This window comes from Oncorhynchus masou, chromosome 15 (assembly GCF_036934945.1).
Source record: "Oncorhynchus masou masou isolate Uvic2021 chromosome 15, UVic_Omas_1.1, whole genome shotgun sequence".
NCBI lineage: Eukaryota > Metazoa > Chordata > Actinopteri > Salmoniformes > Salmonidae > Oncorhynchus > Oncorhynchus masou.
In genome coordinates, this window is record NC_088226.1 from 10146231 (window position 1) to 10165462 (window position 19232).

Here is a 19232-nt window from a genome sequence, read left to right on the forward strand (position 1 = left end):
AGATGGTGTCTGTTCGAGTACTCATGCCCATCCCTAGTTGCTAGTGTTCAGAGTTTCAGTAGAGTACTCACGGTGAGGTGCGAGTTGGCTGGAAGGCCCAGGGAGATGTTAGGCAGCGAGGGGGACGTGTAGAGGCTCAGGGTCTGGTGGAGGGACCGCAGCTGCTGCACAGAAAATAGGAAAAAGTGGTTTAGAGAGAGCGAGCGAGAGAGGCGAGCGAGCAAGAGAGAGGCGAGCGAGCAAGAGAGAGGCGAGCGAGCAAGAGAGAGGAGGTATTTTCCAGAGAGGGAGAGTGAAGTCTTCCAGCTCACTAAAACATCCCATCAGTGCATGTATATTTAATCTACCCTTGCAACAACGAGAGAGAGGAAGAAAGGAATCCATCTTGTGTTCTATCTGACCCTCTGCAGTATAAACAGTCAGGACAGGAGCTCGAACCATAGTGTGACTCATTCTTTCAGCTCGCACAACATTTCTCTCCAAATGCCGCCGAGGCTTCCAGTTCCCTTTGAACAAACGGCTGTTATTTGAGGTTTGTGCAGGTGTGCTCGCCTGTACCATTTCCTGAGCTTTTTTAACTTGCCATTTAGACTTCACCTGGCTAACACTGTACAGAAACTGTTTCGGCTGTGTCTGAAATCGGTCTTGCCTACTACTTAATAAAAATACATACTGTGTACTAATAGCACTACATACTATTTAGAATGTACTGTTTAGTAAAAACGTATGCCGTAAGCAACGAATATCAACATACTAATAATCCATTTTATTTTTTATTTCACCTTTATTTAACCAGGTAGGCCAGTTGAGAACAAGTTCTAATTTGCAACTGCGACCTGGCCAAGATAAAGCAAAGCAGTGTGACAAACACAGTTACACATGGGATAAACAAACAGTCAATAACACAATAGAAAAGTCTATATACAGTGTGTGCAAATAGCGTAAAGAAGTAAGGCAATAAATAGGCCATAGTAACAAAGTAATTACAATTTTGCAATTAAACAAACAATGGCGTGAGATGTGCAGATGATGATGTGCAAGTAGAAATACTGATGTGCAAAAGAGCAAAAAAAGTTAATAAAAACAATGTGGGGATGAGGTAGGTAGATTGGATGGGCTACTTACAGATGGGCAATGTACAGCTGCAGCGATCGGTAAGCTGCTCAGATAGCTGATGCTTAAAGTTAGTGAGGGAGATAAGTCTCCAACTGGAACAAATAGCAAAAATCGCTGAAGTCATTGGAAGCAGAGAACTGGAAGGAAAGGCGGCCAAAGGAGGTGTTGGCTTTGGGGATGACCAGTGAGATATACCTGCTGGAGCGCGTGCTAAGAGAGGGTGCTGCTATGGTGACCAGTGAGCTAAGATAAGGCAGGGCTTTACCTGGCAGAGACTTATAGATGACCTGGAGCCAGTGGGTCTGGTGACGAATGTGGCATACAGGTGGCAGTGGTTGGTGGTATATGGGGCTTTGGTGACAAAACGTATGGCACTGTGATAGACTGCATCCAATTTGCTGAGTAGAGTTTGAGGCTATTTTGTAAATGACATCGCCGAAGTCAAGGATCGGTAGGATGGTCAGTTTTACGAGGCTATCTTTGGCAGCATGAGAGGAGGAGGCTTTGTTGCGAAATAGGAAGCCGATTCTTGATTTAATTTTGGATTGGAGATGTTTAATGAGTCTGGAAGGAGAGTTTACAGTCTAGCCAGACACATAGAATATGTGGACAACTACAAGTGCCTAAGTCAGAACCATCCAGAGTAGTGATGCAAGTCGGGCAGTGTCGTCTGCGTAGAGGTGGATCAGAGAATCACCCGCATTATGAGAAGGCATCATCAAATGTCCGAACACGCTTGTTCCCCTGCAAGCTGTTCAATTTAGTAGGCCATATTCTGATTATCAGCCGTTGTCAAACACGTGCAAAAAGACCAGTCTCTTCCTCAATAGTGTGCAGCGATTTTTACTCTATTTACTCCTAAATGATTATTACATCCTAGATTTTAAAGCATAATACAAAAAGCAATATGGGTATTCAGACACAGCCATATTTCTCCCTGCCTCGACTTTCTCAACAAGGACCCTTCTCTTTTTCAGCCTTTTCCACAGGTTCTCACTGATAATGACGTTGTCGGGGGAAGACTAACGCAACAGAAACACTATTTAATAACAGGGAAAATAGCTTTTTAAAGAAAGTCACCACGCATCCCAAACAAGGTGTTGATCCATGGTAAACTGCCCTATTTGTTGTTAAAACAATGTCACACTCTCCTTTCTGTGTGCGTCTGACCATTTATCAGCCCGGATCTGCTGGGGCGGCGATGACGCAATAATGTTCTTGATGGGGGTGGCTATTTTGGAAAGTTGCACACAGCAGGCTAACAAGGCGCTTGTTATGTCATCAGCGGTCGACTGTTTCTCCGCTTCGAGAGAATGGCAGTAATCAAGTATTTTCAGGGAGGGAGGGGAGGGAAATTAAATGGTCTCAGAGATTGACTAATGCTTTTTATTTTTGTTGCCCTACTTTTGGAGAGAAGAGAGATGAAGTATTTTTGGGTCTTATAAAATGGCAGGTGGAAGATGGCTGTAAATTGAGTTTTGAGAGACCTGTCTGAATGAGAGGACAAAATGCTAATTTGAATTCAAATCGTCAACCCTGTGTGAACACACACAATTAAATGATTTGTTCGACCAAATAAAAAAAAACATTTATCCATTAAAACACAGGTCTTCTAAAACAGATATTTGAAGAGGTAGATATGGAGAGTAAGACCGAGTACCTGAGGGCTTTAGTGTTCCAGCTACAGCTGTTCTGTAAGTAGCCTGACTACCAGGAAAAACTCAAGTCCCAGGGACAAGAACTGGCAGTTCTGATCAGTGAACTTACAGTATGTTCTGCAATGAAATAGCTAAGGCAGCTAGGCCTATATTTATCTTACATGATGAACAATGGATCAGGTTTTATTATCAAAATGGAGGATCGCAGTCATTCAAAACACTATGGCTAGCTCGTTCTCCCTCCTACATCCCCCTTCTCATCTCTCTTGCTTTCTCTCCCTCAAGGTTAAGATGTTCCTGGGGCCACTTGATGCTCAGTGCATCAGACCAACCTTCCGCCCCCCCCTAGTCTATCCAAGCTTATTTTCAGGCCTTACTCACTGCAGTCAGCCACTATCCTCTCACCCCTAGTTTACAATTCAGCCAAGCACAATGACCATACACACATAAAGAATAAGCTACTATTAGCCCTAAAGAACATGGCCCTATCAAACCTAGTCATGTAACACTCCTCATAAGTCCCCATTGCATTTGATCTATAACTAACAGCAGGGTTGATCAAAACTAAACCAAACCACCAGGTAGCCTAACGGTTAGAGAGTTCAGCCAGTAACCGAAAGGTTGCTGGATCGAATCCCCGAGCTGACAAGGTAAAAATCTGTCAGCCCCTGAGCAAGGCAGTTAACCCACTGTTCCCTGGGCACCGAAGACGGGGATGTCAATTAAGGCAACCCCCCACCACTCTGATTCAGAGGGGTTGGGTTAAATGGGGAAGACACATTTCAGTTGAAGGCATTAAGTTGTACAACTGACTTGGTACCCCCTTACCCAATCAGAATGGGCTCCATTTGAGTCTCTCTATCTTGCAACACTTTTTATACTAATGCGATGAGACATTTTATAAAACATGCACTCTGTTGGTTCCTGGTACCTTTTGTCCAAGCAGTAGGTTATGGATTTTGCATGGGGTGTTATAAAAATGCATCAACACAGACAAACAGCAACACACATTTCAGGGGTTATTAAGTTCTATAGAAGGTAGAATTTGTTTTTTTGTGCAGAGGGGAGGCACCCCTTGACCCCCTAGCATCCTCCCACAGCCCTCCCCTCTCTTACCTCTGCGTGGATGTTGGGGACAGATCCGCTGGAGCCGTTCTCTGCGATGGCGCTGTTGGAGCTGTTGGGCGAGCTGGGCCCGGAGCCAGGGGCACTGCTGCACATGGAGGACACTGCAATGACAATGGAACAGGCCACTCAGAGACAGAACCAACCCAGCATCCCAGGCAGACAGACACCACCGCCAAAACCTCTGTGTGGTACGGCCTTTCTCCAAGCTTGCATCAAACTCTACAAATGTGTGAAGAGAAATGTCTAGGTTAAATCAGGCTGTTTTCTATCCAGAAAGGTAGAAACAGAATAAACTATCATTGGTAACATATACATGGAATCAGAGAACTAGGAAAAAGGTCTTCCCAACGTTTCTTTGACTCTTTCAAGAGGCCAACCTTCTTAGTCCCATTCCAAACTTTCACAAAAACCCTGTTCTCTTTTTCCCTGCTCCACTGTCAGCTAACCCACCCAAACCCATCCCCTTTTGTCCTATTCAAGCCTTATGTATTAATCCACACCCTACCCTATAGTCCCTGCTATTTTTGTTTGTCTCCAATAAGCACCTATATTTAGTCCCAGAAAAGCTTCTGCTTTCATTAGCAGATGACACAGGTGAGTTAAATCATAAGCATAGCTTCTGTTGTGGTCTCGAGAACAACCAGCATTTATACGATCTCCTATGTTTACATAGTAGTTACATGTGACATGAAAACGGCTAATAGGGAAAACCCTTAAACCTAACATACGGTGGCTAGCTCCAGTACTAGGTCTGGAAAGGCATTGTGTGGCATGTGTATATAGCCAACCTGACTAAGTGGGTTATGTAACTAGGTCCTTCTGGGAAATTAGCTTGAGTTGTAGAGTGTCGTGGCCCCTCCGGATGTCTACTTTTACCATCAGGCCAGTGTTGAAATGACTGTTTTATGTTAAGTAGGGCGTGACTTCAGATGATTTATGGTTCACCCAACTGGATGCTTCTCACTGGGGTTGGTTTACAACTATGAAATGGCACAGGGTGTGGAATTCCAGTTGAGTGTACAATGTATTTGTATTTGTATGAGAGTATGTAAATGCATAATGGAAGAGTGTGTAAATGCATGGTGTGTGTGTGTGTGTGTGTGTGTGCTCTCACCAGAGATCTCGATGGCTCTCTTTTTGAAGGTACTTATCACTGTCCCGTCCTTCCTCCTCAGCAGAGGACTGCTCCGCCTCTCAGCTACCTTCTGTTTTAACCGTGAACGCACCTTCAGATTGGGCTCTGAGGCTGTCGGCAGGAGAGAGAGGGGCGAGAGCGAGCGATAGGCGAGAGATAGGCGAGAGCGAGAGATAGGCGAGAGCGAGATATGAGAGCGAGAGATAGGCGGGCAAGAGCGAGAGATAGGCGAGAGAGCGAGGTAGGCGAGCGATAGGCGAGAGAGCGAGATATGCGAGCGATAGGCGAGATATGCGAGCGATAGGCGAGATATGCGAGCGATAGGCGGGCGAGAGCGAGATATGCGAGTGATAGGCGAGAGCGAGATATGCGAGAGCGAGATATGCGAGCGATAGGTGAGAGAGGGCGAGAGAGGCGAGAGAGAGCGAGATATGCGAGGGATAGGCGAGAGCGAGATAGGCGAGCGATAGGAGAGAGCGAGATATGCGAGAGCGAGATATGCGAGAGCGATAGGCGAGAGCGAGATAGGCGAGCGATAGGCGAGAGCGAGATAGGCGAGAGCGAGAGGAGAGCGGCGAGACGCGAGAGGAGAGCGAGCGGAGACAGCGAGCGAGAGGAGCGAGAGCGAGACAGCGAGAGGCGAGAGACGCGAGAGAGACGGCGAGTGGAGAGCGAGAGAGACGGAGAGAGACGGCGGAGAGCGAGCGAGACAGCGGCGAGTGAGCGAGAGGAGCGAGAGACAGCGAGGAGCGAGAGAGCGAGAGGAGAGCGAGCGAAGGAGAGCGACAGCGAGAGCGAGAGCGAGACAGCGAGAGGAGAGCGAGACGCGAGAGGAGAGCGAGAGGAGAGCGAGAGCGAGAGAGAGCGGAGAGCGAGCGAGACGGCGAGAGGAGAGGAGCGAGCGAGCGAGACAGCGAGAGGAGAGCGAGACAGCGAGAGGAGAGCGAGCGAGAGGCGAGAGGAGAGCGAGCGAGAGGAGAGCGGCGAGACAGCGAGAGGAGAGAGCGAGACAGCGAGAGGAGAGCGAGCGAGACGGCGAGAGAGAGCGAGCGAGACGAGCGAGAGGAGCGAGCGAGAGGAGAGCGAGAGGAGGAGCGGCGAGCGAGACGGCGAGAGGAGAGCGAGCGAGCGAGACAGCGAGAGGAGCGAGCGAGAGCGAGACGAGCGAGCGAGAGGAGCGAGCGAGCGAGACGGCGAGAGGAGAGCGAGCGAGACGGCGAGAGGAGAGCGAGCGAGCCGAGACGAGCGAGAGCGAGAGCGAGAGCGAGACGAGCGAGAGGAGAGCGAGCGAGACGAGCGAGAGCGAGCGAGCGAGACAGCGAGAGGAGAGCGAGCGAGACAGCGAGAGGAGAGCGGCGAGACAGCGAGAGGAGAGCGAGCGAGACGAGAGAGGAGAGCGAGCGAGACAGCGACAGCGAGAGGAGAGCGAGCGAGACAGCGAGAGGAGAGCGAGCGAGCGAGCGCGAGAGGAGAGCGAGCGAGATAGCGAGAGGAGAGCGACAGCGAGAGGAGAGCGAGCGAGAGAGAGAGCAGCGAGGGAGAGAGCGAGCGAGAGCAGCGAGAGGAGAGCGAGCGAGACAGCGAGAGGAGAGCGAGCGAGAGCGAGAGGAGAGCGAGCGAGACAGCGAGCGAGGAGAGCGAGCGAGAGGACAGCGCGAGGAGAGCGAGAGCGAGAGAGCGAGAGGAGAGCGAGCGAGACAGCGAGAGGAGAGCGAGCGAGCGAGAGGAGAGCGAGCGGCGAGACAGCGAGAGGAGAGCGGCGAGACAGCGAGAGGAGAGCGAGCGCGAGAGGAGCGGAGAGGAGAGCGAGCGAGAGCAGAGAGCGAGAGGAGAGAGAGAGCGAGACAGCGAGAGGAGAGCGAGGAGCGAGACAGCGAGAGGAGAGCGAGAGCGAGAGAGCGAGAGGAGCGAGCGAGACAGCGAGAGGAGAGCGAGCGAGACAGCGGGAGAGCGCGAGCGAGCGAGCGAGAGGAGAGCGAGCGAGCGAGCGCGAGAGGAGAGCGAGACGAGACAGCGAGAGAGCGAGCGCGAGAGCGAGAGGAGAGCGAGCGAGACAGCGAGAGGAGAGCGAGCGAGAGCGAGAGGAGAGCGAGCGAGACGCGAGAGGAGAGCGACAGCGAGACAGCGAGAGGAGAGCGAGCGAGCCAGCGAGAGGAGAGCGAGAGACAGCGAGAGGAGAGCGAGCGAGACAGCGAGAGGAGAGCGAGCGAGACAGCGAGAGGAGAGCGAGCGAGACAGCGAGAGGAGAGCGAGCGAGACAGCGAGAGGAGAGCGAGCGAGACAGCGAGAGGAGAGCGAGCGAGACAGCGAGAGGAGAGCGAGGACAGCGAGCGCGAGAGCGAGCGAGACAGCGAGAGGAGAGCGAGCGAGACAGCGAGAGGAGAGCGAGACGAGACGAGAGGAGAGCGAGCGAGACAGCGAGAGGAGAGCGAGCGAGACGAGCGAGAGCGAGACGAGCGACAGCGAGAGCGAGCGAGACAGCGAGAGCGAGCGAGACAGCGAGAGGAGAGACAGCGCGAGCGAGACAGCGAGAGGAGAGCGAGCGAGACAGCGAGGAGAGCGACAGCGAGACAGCGAGAGGAGAGAGCGAGCGAGCGAGACAGCGAGAGGACAGCGGCGAGACAGCGAGAGAGGAGAGCGAGCGAGACGAGAGGAGAGCGAGCGAGACAGCGAGCGAGGAGCGAGCGAGACAGCGAGCGAGAGGAGCGCGAGGAGACAGCGAGAGGAGAGGAGAGCGAGACAGCGAGGAGAGCGAGACAGCGAAGGAGAGCGAGACAGCGAGACAGCGAGAGGAGAGCGAGAGCGGAGAGAGAGAGCGAGACGCGAGAGGAGCGAGCGAGACAGCGAGGAGAGCGAGCGAGACAGCGAGGAGCGAGCGAGAGGAGAGGAGAGAGAGGAGAGGAGCGAGAGAGACAGCGAGAGGAGAGCGAGCGAGAGGAGAGCGAGAGGAAGGCGAGAGCGAGCGAGACGAGCGAGAGGAGAGCGAGAGGAGAGCGAGAGGAGAGCGAGAGAGACGAGCGAGAGGAGAGCGAGCGAGACAGCGAGAGGAGAGCGAGAGGAGAAAGCAGTGAGTTTAAATCAAAAAGACATACAACAGAAACCATAAACAAACAGCTCATATCCAAAAGCACTATGGACGGCTCAAAATGAGGATATTTATATATCTTATTGACTGGGGACACTAAGACTGAAATAAATGTCCATTTGCAACTAACCCCTCCTTCACGCAACTGCTTTTTCAGCCCATTGTTGATGCAATGAACGACATACCAAATTAGACTAATGGAAGTAAATAAAACAGAGATTGGACCCCAGGAAGAATACCTGCTGCTTTGGCAAAAGCTAATGGGGATCCAAATGAACCAATATAGAGGGAGGGGAAAAAATAGGAATTGGGGCAATTAAGCAAAAGCCCCGGGTTCAATTTAATTAGCATCTAATAGCGGTGCTTTCCACTGGTCATAAGTCCCAGTAAGCATGAGCTAACAAGTCTATGGAAACAATACCAAACAACAAGCAATATAATTAGATCTAGATACATGGGATCCTTCAGGATATAGACACAGCAAGCATATATTTAAGCATGTGTCATGGGTCAGCTTCTCAGACCCAGATTAAGTTTACTGCTGGACTAAAACACGTTCATTGGAAAGTCTCCAATCTCCATTTAGTGAACCACCCCACTCCATCGGCTTGTCTGTGGGTGGGCTTAATTATCTACATGAGTGAGTGTGTATGTATGTAGCTATTGCCCACCAGCCTTCAAACACTGCTGCGGTGACTCATTCTGACTCAAACCAGAAAAGGAGAAACACTAAATGCACACACACTTCAAAGTAATGCAGACATGCAACCACACACAGTGCATCCACTCACCAGTTTTCCGGAGAGGGAAATCGTCCCTGCCCTCGTAGGACCCCAGTAGTGGGGGCAGTTTGTAGGAGGGCGGCGTTCCCGGAGTGTTACTCTGAGGGGGGGAGTTGGGGTCCAGAGAGGTGTGGTGGGCCCCCCTGATGAAGCCATAACAGTTAAGGTACCAGAATGAGTTGATACTACTTGTGGTGTAGACAAGACATTCGCTGACTAGATTAAAACCTCTATCCATTTGGCATGACACCCGCTGAGGAAGGTAAACAAGACATACCACTGTCTGGAGTTAAGTATTTGTAACAGTTCACTCCGGGTCAATACATCAGTGTAGGAGCTCTAAGAGTCCTAGCTGAGGTATAGCCCTTCCTCCATATTCATTCACTTCCATGGCTCTTGGCCAGTCTGCCAGCTAATGTTAGCCAGCCTCAGAACTCAAATTAGATGTTGATGGTTAGGCTCACCAGCATTTCTGGGGGAAGGAATGGTTTAGTCCGCCAGGTGTGCCAGGCTCTTTTTTGCTCAGGAGGAACTCCTGGAGCTTCAGCTTCACCTCCGTACTGGCAATGGCACCTTCCGGAACAAACCATCACAACACAAAGCTATTATAACGCTAACAAAGATCAACAGCTATGGAGTAGGAGGATCTAAACTAGAGCAATAACAGCAGCACTGTATCACTAAGTAAAAGTGTGATTGAAATATACAGTAGATATGTCATCCGTTTTCACTTCCTGAAAGCTTCTCCTCATACACCAGATATATACTGCTCAGTGTGTGACTTTTGTGTACTACTCACTCTCTTTGCCCTTCTCCTTGTTGCGTAGCATGAGGAGCTGCTGCTCCAGCCTCTGTTTCTCCAGCTCCTCATGCCTCTGCTGCTCCAGCTTCCTCTTTTGCTCCAGCTCCTGCTGCCGCTTGGCCGCCAGGATCTCCTGCTGCTGCTGCAGGGACGCCAGGGGGAAGGAAAGCCAGAGAGAGGGGATGTCAAATGAAGCTCAAACTGTCTCCCTGAAACTGACCGGTCCAGTGGCGTGTGGCTAAAGACATTTCTAACCCCACCCACCCACCAGCATTCCTAAAGCGGATCCCCGTTACCTTTAGGTGCTCCTGCAGCTGAACCTCATGCTGGCGTGTCAGCACCTCATGCTGCTTCTGGAACTCAGCGAAGAGAAGCTGTTTCTGAAGCTCCTGCTGCTGCTTGAGGAGGAGCAGTTCATGCTGCAGTTGCTGCTCCCTCATGGCTGGGTCCACTCCTCCGCCCAGGGGTCCCAGCCTGGGATCCGTCCTCAGGTCCACGGGACCACCTCCAACACCCTGCTCACTGCCACCCACAGGGCTCTGCATCCCCGAGGGGAGAGTTGTCTTCACCTCCACAGCTAGATGGAGGAAGGGGTGGAGAGGAGACAGAGAAGGTAATGAAGAGTAAAGGAGGGCAAAAAGAGAGAAGCGAGGGAGACCGGGGAAAGGAAAGGAGCAGACAAAGAAGAAAATAGTTTGTTAAATGGTGGTCAAATAAAGACAAAGTACAACAGTTTAATATAGGCTTTTTTTTCACCAATCAGAAACCAAACATCTTCAACAGATACTGCTGAAACGTTGAGGTTAAAGTTCAAGGGCTGAGAAGTAATTCCCTTTGATAGTCAAACTGTAAGCTAAATGTCATTTCTAACATAATACATATGTATTTTAGACATGTAGCTTGGCACAGATCTACTGTATCTCACTGAGTGAAGTCAACAAGGGCACACCGAGTAGGTTAGAGAGACATTCATTGCAATGACAACCAGTTTCTATAAAGGACAAATATGTCCCATCTAATAGACTGACCCTGGCAACTGACCCGGTCCATCTTTCAGTGTATTACTGCTTTCAGAAACCAGACCAGGAGTTCAATAATGTTTGGCATGCTAGCTCTCTCTGGGGCCATTGCATAATTCCACCACGATGACAGAGTTCAGAGGAGTTGGACAAACTACTGTCGTACAGTACACACAGCAGGAGGAATAAAGTTTGGGGCCTGTTCTTCTCTCCGCTGGCAAAAGTTGGAAGGGTGCATGTTGTATTTAGAACACTTAAACACTCCTAAGTGCATTATTTTAAAAGTCTGATTCCACAGAAGTGTGTGAGTGCCTGTGGTTACTGAACAATTCATCACAGTATATACACGTTTATACAGTACATACTTAAATGACTGAAGGAGCGTCTTAGAGTGTTTCAATGCGACTGTTTGTGCGTAACTCTGAGTCATCACTTAATCAGCTGATGAATCAATCATGGTTTACTAGTTATTCATTTTGTATGGCGCATGTTATCGCCATGGATTACAAGGGATCCATCTGTCTGTATCACGCTAGGTAACTCTATATTAGTGTGTCGGTGAATGCATTTTTGCTCAATCGGAGACAGTATTGGGATGGGAGCAGACCTTGCTAAAAATAGCCAAGGTGACAATCGATACAGAGAGAGCACACCATTATATAACCTGGGAGGACCACAGTAGGCAGAGCCCACACCTGGACGGGGGCAGAGCCCAGACCGGGATGGGGGCATAGCCAGGGCACTCTGACAGTCCGAGAGCTTTGTCTCTGATACAATAAGTACAGAGCTGGCAACGACGCACAGCATCCCAAAGCCGCAAAGCCACTGGCAAGCGCTGCTGCCAAACAGTCAAGCACAGCCACCTGGCAAGGGCCACTCTACGGTTTTCGACCTTCCCTTAAAATCGGCAGGGAAATCAGGGATTGGAAGGGGCAATTGTGTGCCAAAAGTTGGCTTCCAATGCACCTGACAGTTTCCACCAACCATTTGTTTCACCTTTCATTAAACCTTAATGGCCACAAGGCTTGACATTGGTGCAGGGTCAGAACTCAGTAGGACAAGACGCTGTAAGGTTTAACATCTCAAACAAATGAAAAAAAAAAAAACAATGGAAGAGATTAGTGGGCAGGCAGAGAAGCACTCAGTCTACAACAATGGTCAAGGGTAAAGAGGTTGACTGCCACCAGTGCATTGGTGGATGTAGAGTATTTGATCCCAGCTGCAGGCTAGGACCTAATGAGAAGGCACCGATTCCGTGTCACAGATGGTTAAGTCACTCAGTGACCAGATAATGAGAGAGAAGAGATAGGCAAACTCCTGTGGAAAAAATAAATGGGAGACTGAGGGAGCAGCTAGCACTAGCTGAAAAGCACAAGCACTGCTTTGTGAGTTTGATTCTGAATGCAATGGCATCTATGAGTGGACCTCTAAGCCCGGAAAACTAAACCAGTTATTTTTCCAGTTGCATGTCGTTAAAGAGATATATATATATAAAAAAATATCATTTAAAAAAAGTAATCTAGGGTCAGATAAGGCTGGAAATTGCCAGGGACAATCACAACACTTAGGTGCTGATAAGTATTGTGATTCTCACGATATACACTGCTCAAAAAAAATAAAGGGAACACTTAAACACAATGTAACTCCAAGTCAATCACACTTCTGTGAAATCAAACTGTCCACTTAGGAAGCAACACTGATTGACAAGAAATTTCACATGCCGTTGTGCAAATGGTATAGACAACAGGTGAAAATTATAGGCAATTAGCAAGACACCCCCAATAAAGGTGTGGTTCTGCAGGTGGTGACCACAGACCACTTCCTATGCTTCCTTGCTGATGTTTTGGTTACTTTTGAATGCTGGCGGTGCTTTCACTCTAGTGGTAGCATGAGACGGGGTCTACAACCCACACAAGTGGCTCAGGTAGTGCAGCTCATCCAGGATGGCACATCAATGCGAGCTGTAGCAAGAAGGTTTGCTGTGTCTGTCAGCGTAGTGTCCAGAGCATGGAGGCGCTACCAGGAGACAGGCTGGTACCAGGCTTACAGGCCAACACCGTGCAGGACGTTTGGCATTTGCCAGACAACACAAAGATTGACAAATTCGCTACTGGCGCCCTGTCCTCTTCACAGATGAAAGCAGGTTCACACTGAGCACATGTGACAGAGTCTGGAGACGCCGTGGAGAACGTTCTGCTGCCTGCAACATCCTCCAGCATGACCGGTTTGGCGGTGGGTCAGTCATGGTGTGGGGTGGCATTTCTTTGGGGGCCGCACAGCCCTCCATGTGCTCGCCAGAGGTAGCCTGACTGCTATTAGGTACAGAGAGGAGATCCTCAGACCCCTTGTAAGACCATATGCTGGTGCGGTTGGCCCTGGGTTCCTCCTAATGCAAGACAATGCTAAACCTCATGTGGCTGAAGTGTGTCAGCAGTTCCTGCAAGAGGAAGGCATTGATGCTATGGACTGGCCCGCCCGTTCCCCAGACCTGAATCCAATTGAGCACATCATGTCTCACTCCATCCACCAATGCCACGTTGCACCACAGACTGTCCAGGAGTTGGCGGATGCTTTAGTCCAGGTCTGGGAGGAGATCCCTCAGGAGACCATCCGCCACCTCATCAGGAGCATGACCAGGCGTTGTAGGGAGGTCATACAGGCACGTGGAGGCCACACACACGACTGAGCCTCATTTTGACTTGTTTTAAGGACATTATCAAAGATGGATCAGCCTGTAGTGTGGTTTTCCACTTTCATTGAGTGTGACTCCAAATCCAGACCTCCATGGGTTGATAAATTTGATTTCCATTGATAATTTGTGATTGTCAGCACATTCAACCATGTAAAGAAAAAAGTATTTAATAAGAATATTTCATTCATTCAGATCTAGGATGTGTTGTGTTCCCTTTATTTTTTTGAGCAGTGTATGTATGTATGTATGTATGTATGTATGTATGTATATATATATATATATATATATATATATATATATGAATGATAGTGACTTTATTGCAATTTGATGTTCCAAACATAATGCTCACTCATGATTTAATCCTAGATTAGACCTAATCTAGAGTTTGTAACTAGGTTTATAATTAAGCTGATGTTTTGCACCATTTACTTTTTAAAGACTAGATGAATAAATCACTAAACTACAGGAGTGTTCATAAATTCAATCTGGAGTGCCAGAGTATGCACTCTGGGCAATCATAAAATCAGAGCGTTTCACTCTCGGAGCATCCAGAGCACACACTGGACGCTCTGGCCGAGGAGTAGGGTTGATCCGAGCGTTCTGACCTCAACGGCACTCAAGCACCCAAGGTAACTGGCTAATGTTGGCTCGCTTGCTAGCTACTTCCAGACACAAATGAGAGGGTGAATAAAGGGTGAATAAAATGGTCAGAGGTGCTAACAGAGCTGGTTAGGCTGTTTTCACGTTATCTGAAGCGTTGGTGACTATGTGCTGCTGGCAAAAATGTAATTATGCTTTTTGCCCACGTTTACACAGACACCGGGTGTTGAGTCTGTAAATTCATCAGTTATTCTGTGCTCTGGCACACTCAGAAAAGTGCTCTGCTTCCGCAGGGCAGCTCTCTAGGCCCGATACTCTAATATTTTTACCAATGACCTGCCACTGGCTTTAAACATAGCATGTGTGTCGATGTATGATGATGATGATGATGATGATGATGATGATGCAACCATATATGCATCAGCAACCACAGCTAATGAAGTCATCGAAACCCTTGCAGTCTGAGTTGGTCTGTTTTGGAATGGGTGGCCAATAATAAACTGGTCCTGAACATCTAAAACTAGGAGCATTGTATTTGGTACAAATCATTCCTTAAGGTGCTAGACCACAGCTGAATCTGGTAATGAATGGTGTGGCTGTTGAACAAGTTGAAGAGGCTAAATTACTTTGCGTTACCTTAGATTGTAAACTGTCATGGTCAAAACATTTGGATTCAATGGTTGTAAAGATAGGGAGAGGTCTGGCCGTAATAAAGAGATGCTCTGCTTTTTTGACACCACACTCCAAAAAGCAAGTTCTGCAGGTTCTAGTTTTGTCTAATCTTGATTATTGTCCAGTCGTGTGGTCCAGTGCTACAAGGAAAGATGTAGTTAAGCTGCATTTGGCCCAGAACAGAGGTGCACATTTTTGCTCTTAATTGTAATCAGAGGGCTGATATAAATACTATGCCAGTCTCTCTTGGCTAAGAGTTGAGGAGAGACTGACTGCATCACTTCTTTTTATAAGAAACATTAATGTGTTGAAAATCCCAAATTGTTTGCATAGTCAACTTACACAAAGCTCTGACACACACACACACACACACACACACACGTGGTCTTTTCATAGTCCCCAAATCCAAGAAAAAAATACAGTATTAGAGCCCTTATTGCATGGAACTTCCATCTCATATCGCTCAAATAAACAGCAAACCTAGTTTCAAAAAACAGAAAGAAACATCTCCCGGCACAACGCCTCACCCATATTTGACCTAGATAGTTTGTGTGTATGCATTGATATTTAGGCTGCATGTGCCTTATTAAAAATGTATGTAGTTCTGTCCTTGAGCTGTTCTTGTCTAATGATGTTGTGCATTATGTCATTCTGTATTGTGTCATGTTTAGTGTGGACCCCAGGAAGAGTAGCTGCTGCTTTAGCAACAGCTAATGGGGATCCTAATAAAAACACAAAAAGATACCAGATAGCCAGAGTGAATTTACGAACGTACCCAATGACCCGTGTTATAATGGATTTACTAAAGCAATATGTTCAAATTCTATTTCTACAGAAACAAACCAGCACAGGTCATTGCTAGTTTGTTAGCTAGCAATCACAGTGAGTTTGCACTTCAGGCTAATGATTAAATACATTTTTAACATTTACATTTGACACTTTAGTCATTTAGGTGACGTTCTTAACCAGAGCGACTTACAGAAGCAATGCGGGTTAAGTGCCTTGCTCAAGGGCGCAGACAGATTCTCATCTAGTCGGCTCGGGTTACTGGCCCAAAGCTCATAACAGCTTGACTACCTGCCACAGTCAGTGAGCCAGCTAGTTGAGTGATACATTTTTTATCATGTTTGTATCTTACTGAAAATAAAGCACATACACTGACATTTGATTAACTTAAACTTTCTCCTGTGGTAGTTTTGATTTAATCCTTAAACTAAGTTTAACATTTATTTGAAAACAATGGAGCAACATTACATTTGATATTGTTTTAATAAGTCCAAATTAAACTTAGTTTAGGATTAAATGTAACTATGATTAATTTAAAACTAGGTTGAAAAACTTTGTGCAACAAGATTAAATGATAAACCTTGATTTAAGCCAGTTTAAGAGTTAATCCATGTTGGTGCAGCCCACCCTATACAACTGCTGCAGATAGAAGAGAGAGCATGAAAAAACAAATTTTGATCAGTCAGTGCTGAAAACATGTTAGATCACTATTTAAAAAGATGGAAAACAAGCTATAGGATAAAAAAATACCTGTGTTTTGGCGCAGGTAGAAATATCGATATAATATATTGCGATATGTAACTAACACTTCCCCCCCCACTAGGGTCTGAATCTATTTATGACATCATCTCAGGTGAATGTGTTTTTTGGTCTTTGCCGAGTGCGGCTGCAACAGCATGCTTTGAAACTAAATTTTATCCAATTTTAACTGTATCAATGTAAGTAAACCTGCCCTGGAACTGAACCTTCCCCATTGTCCTTCATTCCTCAGTCTCCCTTTTTTGCCCCTCTATCACCACCTCCACCCCCTTCCTCTTGCTCTCCCTCCCAGGTGAGTGCGGAGTTGGATAGCTATGCCAGGCTGGATGGTAAATGAGTAGGTATAACTGTGCTTTAGAGGGAGGCCTTTGTCAAAATGCAAAAACAAATGATTTCGGGAGCGAAACAAATACTTAAATCTGTTTTTTTTTGTTCTACAAGCGATTAAGTTCACTCCTAAGTTAGCCACGACCCATAAAGATTGTAAAACTGCTAATGCAGGTAATATAAAATGGATATTGATAACGGTAAAGTGGAATAACAGTTGTAAAGCACAATAGCAGCTTGCCTCTCGTACTTAAGGCCAGAGGTTTAGGATTTGGAGGACTTTGGGATTAGGCCTCCGAGGTAGACCAGAGAATAGGATACTTGCAACTTAATATTTGGAAGATGTTCTTAATGTTTGGTATACTCAGTGTACATTCACATTGTATGTCACAGAATTAGGCAGGATTTTCACCTTAGAGCTTGCTGATTGGAACGTGCAGAGTTAACAGGGTAATGATCCAATAGCTCTGTTGGAGGTCTGGCGGAAGCTTTCAGCTTATTCCAAATAAGATTACTATCCTTTATCAGTCAGCTTCTAAATATAATCTTCCAGACAATTGTGTGTGTGTGTGTCAGCCATTTGACATAATGTCGTCCCTTTCTTAAGTCGCCAGGAAAGCTTTGGTTGTTGGGTGCCAGCCAACCAAATGAGCTTAACATCGATCACCCAAAACACCTCAGTCAAAGAGAATATGGGGGAGAAGGCATTGAATGAATGAGCCAAAGGGAGCGTGCCTATTGCGATGTACCAGGTATTCCAAATGATAGTCACGAGGCCTTCCGTTCAAAAAAATCTATTTACAAATCTGAACTCTATACGTCAATAATGACCAATAATGAATATTGCTTAACTCCCTTATCTTACCTCATTTGCACATGCTGTATATAGACATCGTTAAATTCTCAACTGTATGTTTGTTTATTCCATGTGTAACTCTGTGTTGTGTGTCAAATTGCTATGCTTTATCTTGGCCAGGTCTCAGTTGCAAATGAGAACTTGTTCTCAACCAGCCTACCTGGTTAATTAAAGGTTAAATAAATAATAAATAAAATAAAAATTACACCAATATTGGTGTGACATGATTGCACCACTCTGACAACAACCAATGTGCACAGAGGTATTGGGCTCCTTTGCAGTGTTCAAATCCTCAATGAATTTGTAGACACACAAAATACTTTAATAACACTGTCTGGCTGTGAATTGTGCATTCAAAAGAAATAATTGTGATGCCTGCTCCACTCCGTTTCGAGAGCAGTCTGAGAAATGATACTTTTGATGATCGGCCCAAATTATCAAACGAGGGAACAGCCGCCAGGAGAACTCACAGGGGAGTTGCATCTGAGGCGGAAGGAACTACCATCAGTCCCATAGCAAATCAGCTATGTGCCAAACAGGTGTGGCTTTAACTCTTCAGCAAAAAAAAAGAAACTCTATGAGGTGCTGCATGGTTAATTATAGATGAATAATACATTTCTTCCTAGCCCAATTGATTATCGAGGTGATAATATGCTTGAGGCGTTAATTTCTCATCCAAGAACTCCACCACCTTGTCCTAGACAGACGGTTGCTAAACTTCTGGTTTCAACTTTGGTTCAGAAGTCTACTTCAAAAGAAACAAACCAGACGACAAAAAAAAAAAAAAAAAAAAAAAAAAAAGGTGGTAAGTGAAAGATAACAGGAACCAACGGACTATTTTTAGTCAGAAATGGGACGTTAAAAATGTCAGTTTGAACAGCCAAGAAAATAAAAATAATATGGCCTCTCGTTTTAAATGAGGCAAAAAGTTGCTTGTAAAATCCTTGGCCCTGTTTTTGTGTTGACAGGAAAAGAGAGGATGAGAGGGAGGAGGCTAGGGCAGAGAGGAGAGGAGGAACAGCCCAGTCATCTGGGTGAAGCTGTTGGTGGCCCTGTGATTAGTGAGGACTTGGGCCAGCCAGGAGGTGGCTGAGAGACATGGAGACAATGCCAAATGTATTTCCAGGTCCCTAAAAACTATATTTGTGGCCATATCCAATTAAACCACAGTGACGAGACACACCGAAATGGATGCAATTTGACTGTGTCTGCAGACGTCACCAATGAAAATGTACACACTTTAAATGGTCCATGATGAAGCAATCCATTTAGAAATATTACGACAAAAACAACCAAATGGCTTTCGCATACACCCCCTATCCTGTAACAGTATCCACCAGGAATTGTTTAAGTTATGCTTGTGCTCACCTTATTCTAAGTTAAAATCACAATATTCCACTAAGAATTCTACAATCTAACCAGAGACGTATTGTAATTTCTAAGCTAGTTTACAACAAAGCTCCATTCTTTGCCACACGAGTTGAAGGGGGTTCACCTAGGGGTCATGATAGGGCCTGTACCAAATGTTTGATGTATTATAATTATTGATTATGTTGTTTTAAATGAAGGTGGGGTGGGTTATAAGACCCTGCCCTTCTTACATTTATAGGGTCCTAGCCTACAGATTAACAATATATATTCATTATAGAGGTTTAGTATTGTTCCACAGTTGTTTTCTGGTCTCTTTGCCGCTTATAAAAAGAGACCCCTCTGAGAAATGTGTGACTGTGAAGACATCTCTTACACTGCGCTGAGTTCTAAGAAATGATTTAGACATTCCACTATAAATCAACTTGGACATTTACTGCTAAGCTT

The 19232-nt window shown here is 46.7% G+C and overlaps 1 protein-coding gene across 4 annotated transcripts in view; it reads right to left on the reverse strand.

Annotated features, from left to right (window-relative positions):
• The window catches only part of LOC135555573 (histone deacetylase 5-like), an 85696-nt gene that overhangs the window by 18306 nt on the left and 48158 nt on the right, over positions 1-19232 (reverse strand). For 3 of the 4 annotated variants that reach the window (XM_064988124.1, XM_064988123.1, XM_064988121.1), the window contains 7 exons: positions 10003-10283; positions 9704-9848; positions 9369-9477; positions 8914-9047; positions 5017-5148; positions 3891-4003; positions 72-164 (listed from right to left, as the gene is read on the reverse strand). In XM_064988124.1, the coding sequence (XP_064844196.1) occupies positions 72-164; positions 3891-4003; positions 5017-5148; positions 8914-9047; positions 9369-9477; positions 9704-9848; positions 10003-10251 (975 nt within the window). In that variant the 5' untranslated portion in view covers positions 10252-10283. The remainder of the gene's footprint in view (positions 1-71; positions 165-3890; positions 4004-5016; positions 5149-8913; positions 9048-9368; positions 9478-9703; positions 9849-10002; positions 10284-19232) is intronic. The other variant, XM_064988122.1, reaches the window with a different exon arrangement.